The 12253-nt window shown below is 45.0% G+C and overlaps 1 protein-coding gene across 1 annotated transcript in view; it reads left to right on the top strand.

Annotated features, from left to right (window-relative positions):
- Window positions 1-12253, top strand: part of XDH (xanthine dehydrogenase) — an 88561-nt gene that overhangs the window by 27380 nt on the left and 48928 nt on the right. Inside the window, exons 12-15 of the mRNA XM_019527373.1 lie at window positions 1596-1747; window positions 2855-2948; window positions 4882-4991; window positions 10259-10443. Of these exons, the coding sequence (XP_019382918.1) occupies window positions 1596-1747; window positions 2855-2948; window positions 4882-4991; window positions 10259-10443 (541 nt within the window). The remainder of the gene's footprint in view (window positions 1-1595; window positions 1748-2854; window positions 2949-4881; window positions 4992-10258; window positions 10444-12253) is intronic.

The raw sequence follows: 12253 nt of genomic DNA on the forward strand, positions 1-12253 counted from the left end.
ATAATTCTCTCAAAAAGCTTACCCAGGATCGAGGTAAAGACTAACTGGTCTATAGTTCCCCGGATCCTCCTTCCTCCCTTTTTTGAAGATGGGAAACACATTGGCCCTCTTCCAGTCCTCTGGCACCAGACCAGAGCACCACGAGTGCTCGTACAGCCGTGCCAGGGGTCCTGCAATGACCTCAGCTAATTCCCCCAGCACTCTGGGGTGGAGATCGTCCGGACCAGCTGATTTAAACACATCCAGTCCCTCCAGAAGTTCCCTGACTAGATCCTCACTGACCCTTGGCCTGGATGTGCCTCCCCTGGGGCCTGAGGAGGTCCCAGTGGGGGGGCTGATCTGGGCCCTGCTTAGGAAAATGGAGGCAAAGAAGTCGTTAAATAGGTTAGCTTTGTCGTCTGGTGTGACGACCAAATTTCCTAGCGTGTCTTGCAGGGGCCCCACATTACCCTTCTTTTTGCCCCCTATGTATTTAAAAAAAGACTTGTCGTTGTCCTTGATCCGGGTAGCTAGTCCAAGTTCCATCTCCGCCTTGGCCTTCCTGACTGCCCCCCTGCATCCCCGAGCAACCGCAGTATAGTCCTCCCTGGTGATGGCCCCTCCCTTCCATTGGGTGTATGCCTCCCTTTTTATTTCAATATAAGAAGTTGCATAAATAAGCAAGAAAGCTTTGGCCTTTGATAGCCACCTGAAATGATCAGTTGGATGGTCTTCCCTTTACTGGAAAGGGAATATAAAGATTGACCAGCATATGAGCATTGTAAAGATTTGGGAAGATATAGCAGCAAAAGCTAGGGCCAGTCATTGCTGAGTGAAACAAGTTACGGTAGTTCGATGTGTGATGTTACACACATTAATTAATGGGTTAATAAGGATAATATCCCCATGACCAGAATTTTTCCTTTATAAACATGGTTTGCTTACTGCTGATAAAAGGCATTGGATTAACAGCCCAAGTGAATTAAATTCTCTGTTGATCTGCCAGGCAAAAACAAGGCAAACTTTCCATATGCACTGCTTTACCACCGTGCCTCAGTCTTGATTTGAGTTTCTGCAAGGGGCAACATGGGTAGTTTGGCAGGGCAGTTCTTGTAAATGTACTGCATGTTAATGTAAAGCATGTTAGTTAGTTTGTGATGCAGAACCTGGAAACCAACCCTGTCCAATTTGTCTCATATATGAGCTAGCAGACATTCTTTGAATGAAAACAAGCTTTCTATCAAATTGATGACTTGCAGATGAAAGCCTCTTGAGATGATTAGCAAAGCTTAGGCAAAACTAGTGCCCCAGTAAGCATCAATTTAAGAGTGGTGTTTATAATCTGTGTGTTTGGTATGTAGGTGTGGGTTTGCATGCTCCTGTTGTTTCTGGGCAATGTTTGGTTTAGCGTGTATCTATAGTCAAGAGAAGTTTGTGAAATTAAAAAATGAGCTATAGTTGGACAATAAATTTTTTTATGTGGACAATATGTAGCAGCATGTACACTTTTCTTGGTGTGCAGATGCCCAGCTGTAATGCTATCTTCAGGGAAAAGATATACCTTGGTTTGGGGAAAAGAAAGACATCTATTGATTTTTTTTTTTTTCCCCTTGTAGGGATTGCCTTTGGTGCTTCCTGCACCCTGAGCCTGGTGGAAAAGGTGCTGAGTAAAGCTGTAGCTGAGCTATCTCCTTACAAAACAGAGGTGTTCAAGGCTGTACTAGAGCAACTGCGATGGTTTGCAGGACTGCAGATCAGAAACGTGGCAGTAAGTGACTGAGGAAAACAAGTGAATTAATGCTGGAGGCAGGGACAGCTTAACTCAGACTGAGTAACTGACCTCCCTTATTCTAATATTACATGTTCTTAGTGCTCCTTACACAGGAATATTTGAAAGATGACATGTCCCTTTCCTGTAGGTTTTTCCCCCATAAAACACCTCTGGTGATCCATGGGAGCTGGTAGCCAGGCTACAATGTATTATGTCTCCTTATGAGACTGCTTTCAGGCTATGTGTGAAACTAGTAGCTTAGAAATCCAGAAATGCATTTGGATGCTTATCTTGCTGGGGCCATTTGATTCCTGCAGACTTCTGGCCTCTGGCAGGGGGGCTGGACTCAGTGATCTCATGAGGCCCCTTCCAGCCCCTAATGTTGAATCTATGAAATCAGAGAGGAAAATATCACTCATTTGAAGCATTTATGACTGCTATTAGGACAACTGGGAAAACTGTAGAGCACCCTGTCAATGAAGAGACATTTTATTAGGATACATTCAAGGAAGAGGCATAGCTGCAAAGAGTAAGTAAGGGCCATGTGTTCATTCAGACTTTTACTAGCATAGTTATGTCAATCAGGGGTGTGAGAAAGATGGACATAACTGTACTGGCATAAGCCTGTAGCATAGATGCAGTAATACCAGTAAGCCTGTGCTGTTATTGGTATAGCTTGTTTTGCTGCAGGAGTGATGGTATGATATGAGCTGTGCTGATTAAAATGCAGCTTTGCTGGTATAAGTTATGTCAACTGCAGGACACTGAATGTTAGGAGAGTAGCCTGGTATAGCTATCCCGGCAAAGCGTTCCTAGTGTGGACATGACCTAAGATAAATGCACAACCTTAGTGTTGTCCCTAGGTCTGCAAGCAATAGGGGCTTGGTTCAGAAGACAGCCCTCAACGGGGCAAAATCCAGGCCATGCAAAAACATTAAAATAATAACGTATTTGTAGCCTGTTGGAATACATTAAAATGATCTTGTCTTAGGTTGTGCCATGTTGGTCAGTTAGTCTCAATAAATTAGTGAGTGTTAGTACAGTAGCAAGACCTTCACCTTCCATCTGTTTGCTAATTCGTATATCTTATATACTTGACTCTAGTCTCTCGGAGGGAATATAATGACTGCCAGCCCAATTTCTGACCTAAACCCTGTATTTATGGCAAGTGAGACCCAACTGACTTTGGCATCAACAGGTAAGTTACTTAATGTTCTAACTGGCAATGACAACTGGTCTGTACAAGACAATGTAGTGTTTGCTATGCAGGGATGCCTGAGCCAACTCTAAATGTGATGGCTTGGCTATTGGAAGCTGCCTAGATTATTAGGAAGCAGGCTAAAAAAGCCCTGACAAAGTCCTTCATTCAGAGTTAGTTATTCACCATGGCATTACATTGGGCCATGTAGATATATCCCTAGGGTAGTCATAACTAGGGCTGTGTGAAAGAGCAGTGTTCTGCTTTGGCATCCATTTCGATGGAACAGTTTTTTTGTTTCAAGTTTTATTTTGATTTGAAAACACTGTTCTGTTTCGACTCATCAAAATGGTTTCGCTGTTTCGACATTTCGATCTGGCGGGGGAAGGGAACAGAGCAGAGCAGCTAGTATCAGGCTGGGGAAGGGAACTCAGCCCAGCTATCACCTCCTACACATGTGCTTGTATTAGCATGCAGTAAATTCATTAACTCTGCTGTAGGATAGTACTGTCTGTGACAAGTTGTATCCTATGGCAGAGTCACTTAGTGCACTGAAATGCACATGTAGATGCTGACCGGGGCTGGCTGGGGCATGCTAGCCCCATACGGTAGTACCCTTGTGCTCCAGCTAGCTCCTCCACAGCATGTTGAGCCAGGGTGAAGCAGCCCTGGGGTCACAGGCTGGCCCCCTGGACCTTCTGTCAGCTGGGGCTGCTCTGCTCTGCTCTGCTCTGCTCTGGCTCAATGTGCTGGGGTCCTAGGTGCATGTGTAAACACTCTGCCTGGGAGCAATACATTCTAGCTTGAACTGTGCTGGAGTTTATTGCTACATGCTAATTGCATGTGTAGATGTGCCCTCTCAGATCTACGTGGCTGAAGAGAACCACAGGGCCTATCTGGATTTGTCAGCCTTAATAAAAAAGCCCTTTTGTTTAAAAGATAAATAAAAAGGAATCTACCACACTGTGATTACATGTGCACAGAGAGAGTATGAGAGAAATTGGAATTGATTGGAGAAGAAGTAAAGGGGTTATGCTGACTATACAAGTGACTCAAATAGTTCCATCCCCATAGATCCATGACCCTTTTTTAAGACCAGGGAGGACACCTGTCTTTTAGTCTTAAAAATAATAAAGTCCTGCATAGTATTTGCGACTCAGAATACATTCTGCGCATGGGGTTTGATCCCAGTGTGTGGGGCTGGGTGGAGGCAATGCAGAGCCCTAGATCTCGATCCCCCGCATGTGGGCTGTGCAGAGGTAGCATGGGATCCTGGGGTCTCAGCATGTGTAGCTGGGTGGAGGCGGCACAGGGCCCCGGGGCCCAATCCCAGTGCAGAAAGCCCAGTGGAGGTGGAGTCAGGTGAAAGCAGTTTGGAACCCTGGAGCTCGATCCCGGCATGTGGGGGGCTACGCAGGGCCTCAGTGTCACATCCTAGCATGTGGGGGTAGCTCTGGATCGGATCTGCCTATCAACTGGCCTGTCACTCATCTGGTCCATTGGGCCAGACAGTTGAGTGCCACTGCTTTAGAGAATTAGGAAAGGGCTGACTTGCCAGGTTTGCTTGTAACTGGTGACAAAAGCACTTTGGAATGATGGAAGCACTCAAAGTTTTGGAATGAATTGGGATCATTATGATACATCCCAGTCTTCCCTTTCTGTTTAACTCAGTCTGTGTGCTTGTAAAAGTCCAAATGAAATCAATGAAAAGTTATGCCTGTTTTAGGACTGAATTAGTATTGAGAAAGGACTTCAGGTTCTGGCAAAAGATAAAATATCAGAGGAAAAATAACTAACATCAGTTCAAATTTGTCTTATGTAACTGCAAAATCTTTTTTACGTGCCTGACAATGACTTTTTATCTAGATGAAGCTGGAGCGTGATAACAGACTCCCTCACCCCATTGTTCCTTTTACTACTTTTTGTTCTCCAGAGGGCAAAAGGATTGTAACAATGGATGAAAAGTTCTTTACTGGCTACAGAAAGACAATGCTAAAGCCTGAGGAGATACTGTTGTCAGTTGAGATACCCTACAGCAGGAAGGTGAGCTGCTGGGATTAGTCTAATGGCTGGGTAGAACTGAGTAGTGTAACTCACCTCTCCTTGAAGGTCGTATTCCAGTAGAGGCAGGCTAAGCAAGCCCTAACTGGATCATCCAGAAGGGTTTCCCCGCCCTGTGGTTAACTTGACAGAACATCTGTCTAAGTCCAGATCACAAGTTATTGATTTGAATTTTGGCTAAGGTAGTAGGCAGGGTGCTCATCTAGTAAAACCAGACAGTTGGATATACTCTTCTGCTAGTTCCCCACCACAGAATCAAAGCTGATTTTGGACTGCTTACGCCCTATGGAGCAGACTGACAACCCCAGAAGTAAAGGTGTCAGGGCATGGGGTCAGTTAATTAGTTAATCAGAGCCTGGATTGCTTTGCTAGAAAAGATATGAGTGATTTATGTATTTACCTATTCATTTATGATGAGCATAGGACAGAGAAAGGAAAGCAAAATTAAGGAGAAATGCCTATGACAATGAGAAGACTGCCAAGGCAGTTGTTAATTAGTACAGGGACTAATCAGGACAGCAGAAATTTTCATGCTGGTTCTTTTGAATTAATTAATATCCTGAGAAAGGTGCTAGCTTACTACTCCTGAAGACTGAAGTTCCCTTACCCTGGAACAGGTACTGTGTACCCTGGTAACAGTACAATCTGCACCAGTTCTTATGCTTCTTGACTGTGACCTCAGAAGGGAATAGGATGAGGTCTGTAGGGATAAGAAAATAGTATGGTCTTCGTATCCATCCAGTCTTTGGCTTGTTTCTTGAGACCAAAAACATGGAATCTGGTTCTGTTTGTGGGTTTCTTTTTATTTTGTTTTGTTTTTTACGGTGTGGACTTTACTCTGATGGGACCTGGATGGAGCCCACAAAACTAATTTCAGATTGAGCAATAGACAGGTCTGTTCAGTACTGGCCTGAGTCAGATTTGAACCACTGCCCAAGAGGTAAAAGTCTCCTTACCGCATTATCAGGCTTCTGAATTATACAGCCATCTTCAGCCTTGATTTAGCTTCTTTTGTGTCTATTGAGACATTTAAAAATATACTGGTAACTAAAAGTGATGTGATTTGATCATAGTAGAGGTAAGAGGGAAGCATGACTGGTACAATGATGCAATCTTTTTGTTGATGAAAAGTGTTCTAGCTATTACAGTTTGAAGGTCTGGTACATTAAACAATAAACCTTTTGTCAGGTTATGATTATTCTGCAGTTCAACTCGTATATCTGTATTCCAGACTATTAAGGGAAATGGGGTATTTTATTTGTTATGTTTTTCTTTTGAACCGTTGCCCAAATCAATGAAATCAATGGACAGCTCTATCTGTCACTATGCATATGACTATGTTAAGGGAGCTTGTGCTTTGGCAGGTCGTGCAAAGTGATTACGATGTATTATCAGCAAGGAAACCACCGTATGACTTGTAGGTCAAACCAGACCACTGATTTGTAAAACCAGATCAACTTTTGAACTTTAGGTCATGAGCTTTTGATTGGTCTTTGACTCATGGGCATCAACCAAGCAAGACTAATGTTCTTCAGTGGGAACCTTAATGTGAAGGAGGATAATTATGGAATATGGCCTCTTAGCAGTTGGTACGGCAAGTGGAAGACACTGCAGGTTTATCATGGCACCAGTATGAAGGACCTGAGTTGCCATTGTGTCGAATTTTATATTTGTAGGATTCAGTAGTTTTCATGGCATTGCACCAAAGGAAAGCTGATGTGCTGAAGGGAAGAGTCAGACCTCAAATCCCCAAATGTTCAGGAGTTTTCACTGCTACTGTAGTTTGTGAAAAAGCAAGTGAGTTTTACTGTGTGAAAACAGTATTTCAGTATTGAATGAGCTGGTCCTTCTGTCTAGTTTGCACTTCAGGGATGAAAAGCTCGATACTGGTCAGAAGTGGTTATAGTGGTGCAGCATAGCAGTGTTTAGAATTGGAAACTTTAGAATAGCATTTTAGAAAACTAGATATGATGCATTTTATTAAAATTGCATGGAGTTTTGAGCTGTGATAAAGGTAGATGAACAGCTCTGTAAAAAGTTCCCAGAAGACAAGATAATTTTTAGCTTCTGCTGTATAATGTGACTTTTCTAGACAACATCCCTTCTTCTTCTGAGGAATCTATAAAAATTCACACTGATTGTGGGACATTTCCACTGGCCTTCATCTTTTATACTGATGAATTCAGTCATAAGGAAAAGGTTTTCCCAGCAGTATAACTAGGTGTGAGGGAGTAGGCATGGGCACTGATTTAGAGGACTGCCAGACTGGCGGTTCCCAGGAGCCCATTCATCCATTGGCAGCAGCAGCCACCAATGTGTGGGCAGAAGCAGTAGAAGCTTGGATGTTTGAGGGTCCCATACGACTTCCCCCACTCCACACCACTCTCCTGCTCTCTTGTCCTTGATGCCTCCCTCCATCTTCCCAGCTGTCTGTTATCTCTGCCCAGGGCACTATATTTGCTACTTATAGTCCTGAACATTGACTGTGGTAAAGTTTTTTAATATGACATAAATTGGGGCTGCTACTGCAAGGCCCATGCAGGTGACAAGGAAGACAATGCTAGATTTGCAGATTTGTATTCGTAACCTTTGCCGCTAACAGGGAAACTCTTTCTCACAATGTCTTCAATACAAAAGCTGCATGTTTACTGTGAGCTAACTGGCACGTATTACCTGTATAAAGCCCTGGCAAGAACACACTATAGTTTAGACAAACTAGGTTAACTCAGCCATTGGCAGGCGCTGTAGGGTTGATTTCACCTTGCTGTTGCAGGGTAACTATCACAGGCGTCTTGTTTCCAACAGGCAATCAGGACTCATAGTAGAGATGATATCTTTTATTAGGCCAACAAGATTTGTTTCCAATAGGATTTTCAGCAAGTTAATTAATGCACCTTTTTGACCCTGAAACACAGCCTCAGATAGGGAGTCTGCAAGAGTACTGCTAAGTATCAACCTTTTGCTGAAATCTCATTCCTGGAGAGCTCCACTGAAATGCAGAGGTGAAGGGGGAGTCAGCATTTATTCCTCTTTGATAGTTAATTGGCTTAAAACGCAAAGCAGCAGAAGCAGATGCCCTTTCCACAAAGGGCTGATACAGGCTACTGTCATGGTATCTGCTGGCTGCCCATGAATTAGGTCAGGAGCAGAAAGATGCATCCAGGAGGTGAAATGTGTGTTTTAGTTGCATATTGTGTTGGCAGTGCACAAAACAGCCCTCCCACCCCCCGAGAAACTGCATTCACTAACAATAGAGGATTTTTTTTTTTTACATTAAAGGAATAAATGCTGATTTTGATTGGGGAAGATTAATTGAACAGATCTTTCTGTAAACCCTTTACAGCTGACTACCAAGAAGGAAGACACACTGATATTTTCCTGCTGCAAAATGCCAGTAACTTCAAACTCTTATAGCCTGAAGGAACAGAAGAGAGGAATCGGTTTTATCATGAACCAAGAGCTGGTTTAAACTGGCATAATTGTAGACTATTAAGCATCATTAGTTGCAAGTGAATTACTGAGCTTTGTAATTTTAGCTGTTTGTGCTCTGAAGAAAATGAAATAGTTTGTGCAAGTCCATGTGTGGAGCATGCATTAGGGAACACAAGGCTGTACTGTGTTTTAGTAAGTGCAAGGCAAAGTCCCCTGCACCAGGCATACTCCTGCTGGTCTTTTCTCTGTCAGCACTTCTCATAAGTTCAATTATGGAGCTTAGTTGCTAACTTGACCCCTAGAGAACAAGCTTTAAGCCAAGCATTGGGCCCTGCAGGCCAGATGAAAGGAGCAGGGCCAGTCCACAACCCAGATCAGACCTATGGACCCCTTCCACCTGCATGCCTCATCTAGCACTGTTGGCACCCAGCCAAGCCAGTCTGGGATCCTGGCCTAAGTGGGTGCCATGGGCAGTAAAGTCTGGGACTGGCCCAAGTGCTGCGGGCAGTGCGTGTCCCAGGCATTGTGCGCAGATATAATCCAGCACAACAAATGGGGCAGCACAGGGGCCGGATTATGGAGCTGTGCAGGCTAGATCCAGCCTGCAGGCCCTATGTTTGACACCCCTGCTTTAAAGAGATACTTGTGAGGAAAACACAGAATTTAAGAAGTAGATGCAAGAGAAGAAGCAATGTGTTTTTTGAAATAAGGCAGAGATGGAGACATGCAGGAACTCTATTCTGGGTGGTGGGATTGGCTGAAGAGAACTGCCTCTGCATTTTTTTGAACAAGGAGAAGGGTATAAGGCTAAGCTGTACTGTTGGAAACATATGAACTAGACCAGGGGTGCTCAATGCCCAGTTTGTGGGCCAAATCCTGCCCATGGAGCCATGCCGTCTGGCCCACTGGGCTCCTGACAGGCCTCTAAATTTGGCAGTGGGGAAGTGGCAATAATTAACACTGCCATCACTCTCCTGCCACCAAATTTCTGAGCCCTGAGGCAGCTGGATTGGCCCTGGCTGAGCTAGCCCTGTGCAGAGGGATCAGCCTCTGCTGATGCTGGTCGCATGTGGCTGCATAGGGCCCTGACTCTACACAGCTGGATCAGGCCCCAGCCGGGCCTGCACCTTATGCTAAGGTGGGCCCATGGACCAAGTCCAGCCAATGAACTGACCTAGCATCACACCTCAGGCCTGCGAGGCAAAAAAGGATGGGCATCACTGAACTAGATCGATGAAGCGCTTGAAAACAAACTTTAGGGTCCATTTAGAAATAAGGAGAGTTTGGATCCAGGGTTTTAGTCTTGTCTGTTTGTGACATTCAGTTCTGTATAAATTCAGATTTCCAAGATTTTGCAAATTTTGGATTGCTTGGATTTGGGTTGTCCTGATTAGGACTGTGTCTAATCCATGTGAGAAATGAACTGGAATGGTTGAGTGAAGTCCTTAGTCATTCATTTCTTTTCCAAAGCTAGAGAAAAAGAAGTCAGAAACAGAATATTTTGGCAGTCAGAATATTTCTAGAGAGAAGCAGGATATTTTTAAGGGAGTGCTTTTTTCAAATTTCTGAGGATGCATAAGTGGCTTTATCACATCACCTAGAGGCCTGAATTTTTCTTAGCCAGTCTAACACACATGTGAATCGTGTGAAAATTGGTTTTGTCAGAGCAAATGATCTGTCCTTCATAATGCAAAGCAACATCTTTAGTTGGGCTTCTCTTTGATATGCCATCCACAGAGAGAGATTAGCATGCTGTCCACATTCTCCTATCCTTACTTTTGACCCAGGTAGTGAATAAATTCTTTTTCTTCCCCTAGGGTGAATATTTCTCAGCCTTCAAGCAGGCTTCCCGGCGTGAGGATGACATTGCTATAGTGACCTGTGGAATGAGAGTCCTGTTTCAAGAGGACAGCCATCGAGTGCAAAAGATTAAACTGAGCTATGGAGGAATGGCTCCCACAACTGTACTGGCAGTAAAAACTTGCCAGAAACTCATTGGAAGGTAGGAGAATCACCATGGAATCATAGAATAATATGGTTGAAAGAGGACTCAGGAGGCCATCTAGTGCAACCAGTTGTTCAAGGCAGGATCATCCCTGAGTATAGAATCATAGAAAATTAAGGTTGGAAAGGACCTCAAGGAGGTCATCTAGTGCAGTGGTTCTCAAACTTTTTTGTACCAGGACCTATTTGCCAAGATTGATGGCTTGTCCTGACCCACTCCCCCCTGGCCCTGCCAGCACCCGACCCACAGTGCCCTGCCCCTTTGGGCCCTGCTGGTGCCTCTCACTCCTGATCTGCAGCCCCCTGCCCCTCCCAGCCTGGCTGGAGGGGGCCCCTAGCTGCCTCTGTCCCACTTGGGCCAGAGTGTGAGCAGCAAATGTGGGCCCCTGTGTGTATGAGCACTGGCTTGTGCTGCCTGACCAGGCATACAGCGCCCTGCTGCAAAGGACTGTCTCTGTCTCCTTCCCTCACTGCAGGCAGGCAGGCAAGGAGGCAGACACACACACATATCCCAAGCTACCTGGACAGTCCCTTGGACTTCCATCCCCTACTCCACATACTTACCTGTGTCCAATGGCTGGGGCTACTCCCATGACCTGGCCTCACTCTATGCTGGCCACATGTGTCTACGTGTGTAGACACACGTGCGCCCACTGCCTCCAATCATTCCAAGCAGCTGCTTGCAGGCCAGAATGCTGCCAGCCTGCAAGGGGAAACCCTGCTTTTGTGGGTTTTTCTGGGGACCTGCAAGTGACCCTTTCAAATATACTTATGACCCACTTTTAGGTTGTGACCCACCAGTTGAGAAATGCTGATCATTTCCAACCACCTGCTCTAAGCAAGACCATCCCCAACTAGATCATCCCAGCCAAGGCTTTGTTCAGACGGGTTTTGAAAGCCTCCAGGGATGGAGCTTCCACCACCTCTGGGAAACCTGTTCCAGTGTTTTACTACCCTCCTAGTGAGAAAATTCTTCTTAAAATCTAACCTAAGCTGTCCTTGCTGAAACTTGAGACTATTGCTCCTTGCCACTGAGAACAGTCGAGCTCCATCCTTTTTCGAACCTCCCTTTAGGTAGTTGAAGGCTGCTGTTAAGTCCCCTCTCAGTCTCCTCTTTTCTAGACTAAATAAGCCCAGTTCCCTCAGTCTTTCCTCATCAGTCATGTCCCCCAGCCTCCCCAACATTTTTGTTGCTCTCTGCTGGACTCTCTCCAATTTGTCCACATCCTTTCTGTAGTGGGAGGCCCAATGACTATTCCAGCCAAGTGTTTGTCTAACCTAGTCTTAAAAAAATTCCAAGGGTGGAAGTCCACAACCAATCTGGGTAGATTTTTTCCAATGCTTGGCCAACACCATAATTAGAAAATTCTTCCTAATATCCAACCTAAATTGTCGTTACTTCAACATAAGGTAATTGCTTATTGTCCTGTCCCCTGTGGCCACATAGAATAAACTTCTCCATCCTTAATATAACCACCCTTCAGGTATTTGAGGACCATGAATGCCTTGCGCCTCCCGAGCCTGTGGGGGGGGCATGGCAACTGCCCACAGGTGGTGGCGGGGGCATGGCAGTGGCGAGCAGGGACCGACAGCAGGTGACTGCAGCCGTGGTGGGGGCAGGGGGGGGGCAAATGCCAACTGGCGGTCGGTGACTGCCCACAGACACTGGGCAGTCTTCTCTTCTCCAAACAATATAATTCTAGTTCTTTCAGTCTGTCCTCGTAAATCATGTTACCATGCCTCTAACAATTTTTCTCTCTGTTGGACTCTTTCTAATTTGCCCTTGTCTTTCTTGAATGAGGAGTCCA

This window comes from Gavialis gangeticus, unplaced genomic scaffold (assembly GCF_001723915.1).
Source record: "Gavialis gangeticus isolate Ggan-Ray unplaced genomic scaffold, GavGan_comp1, whole genome shotgun sequence".
Taxonomy (NCBI): domain Eukaryota; kingdom Metazoa; phylum Chordata; order Crocodylia; family Gavialidae; genus Gavialis; species Gavialis gangeticus.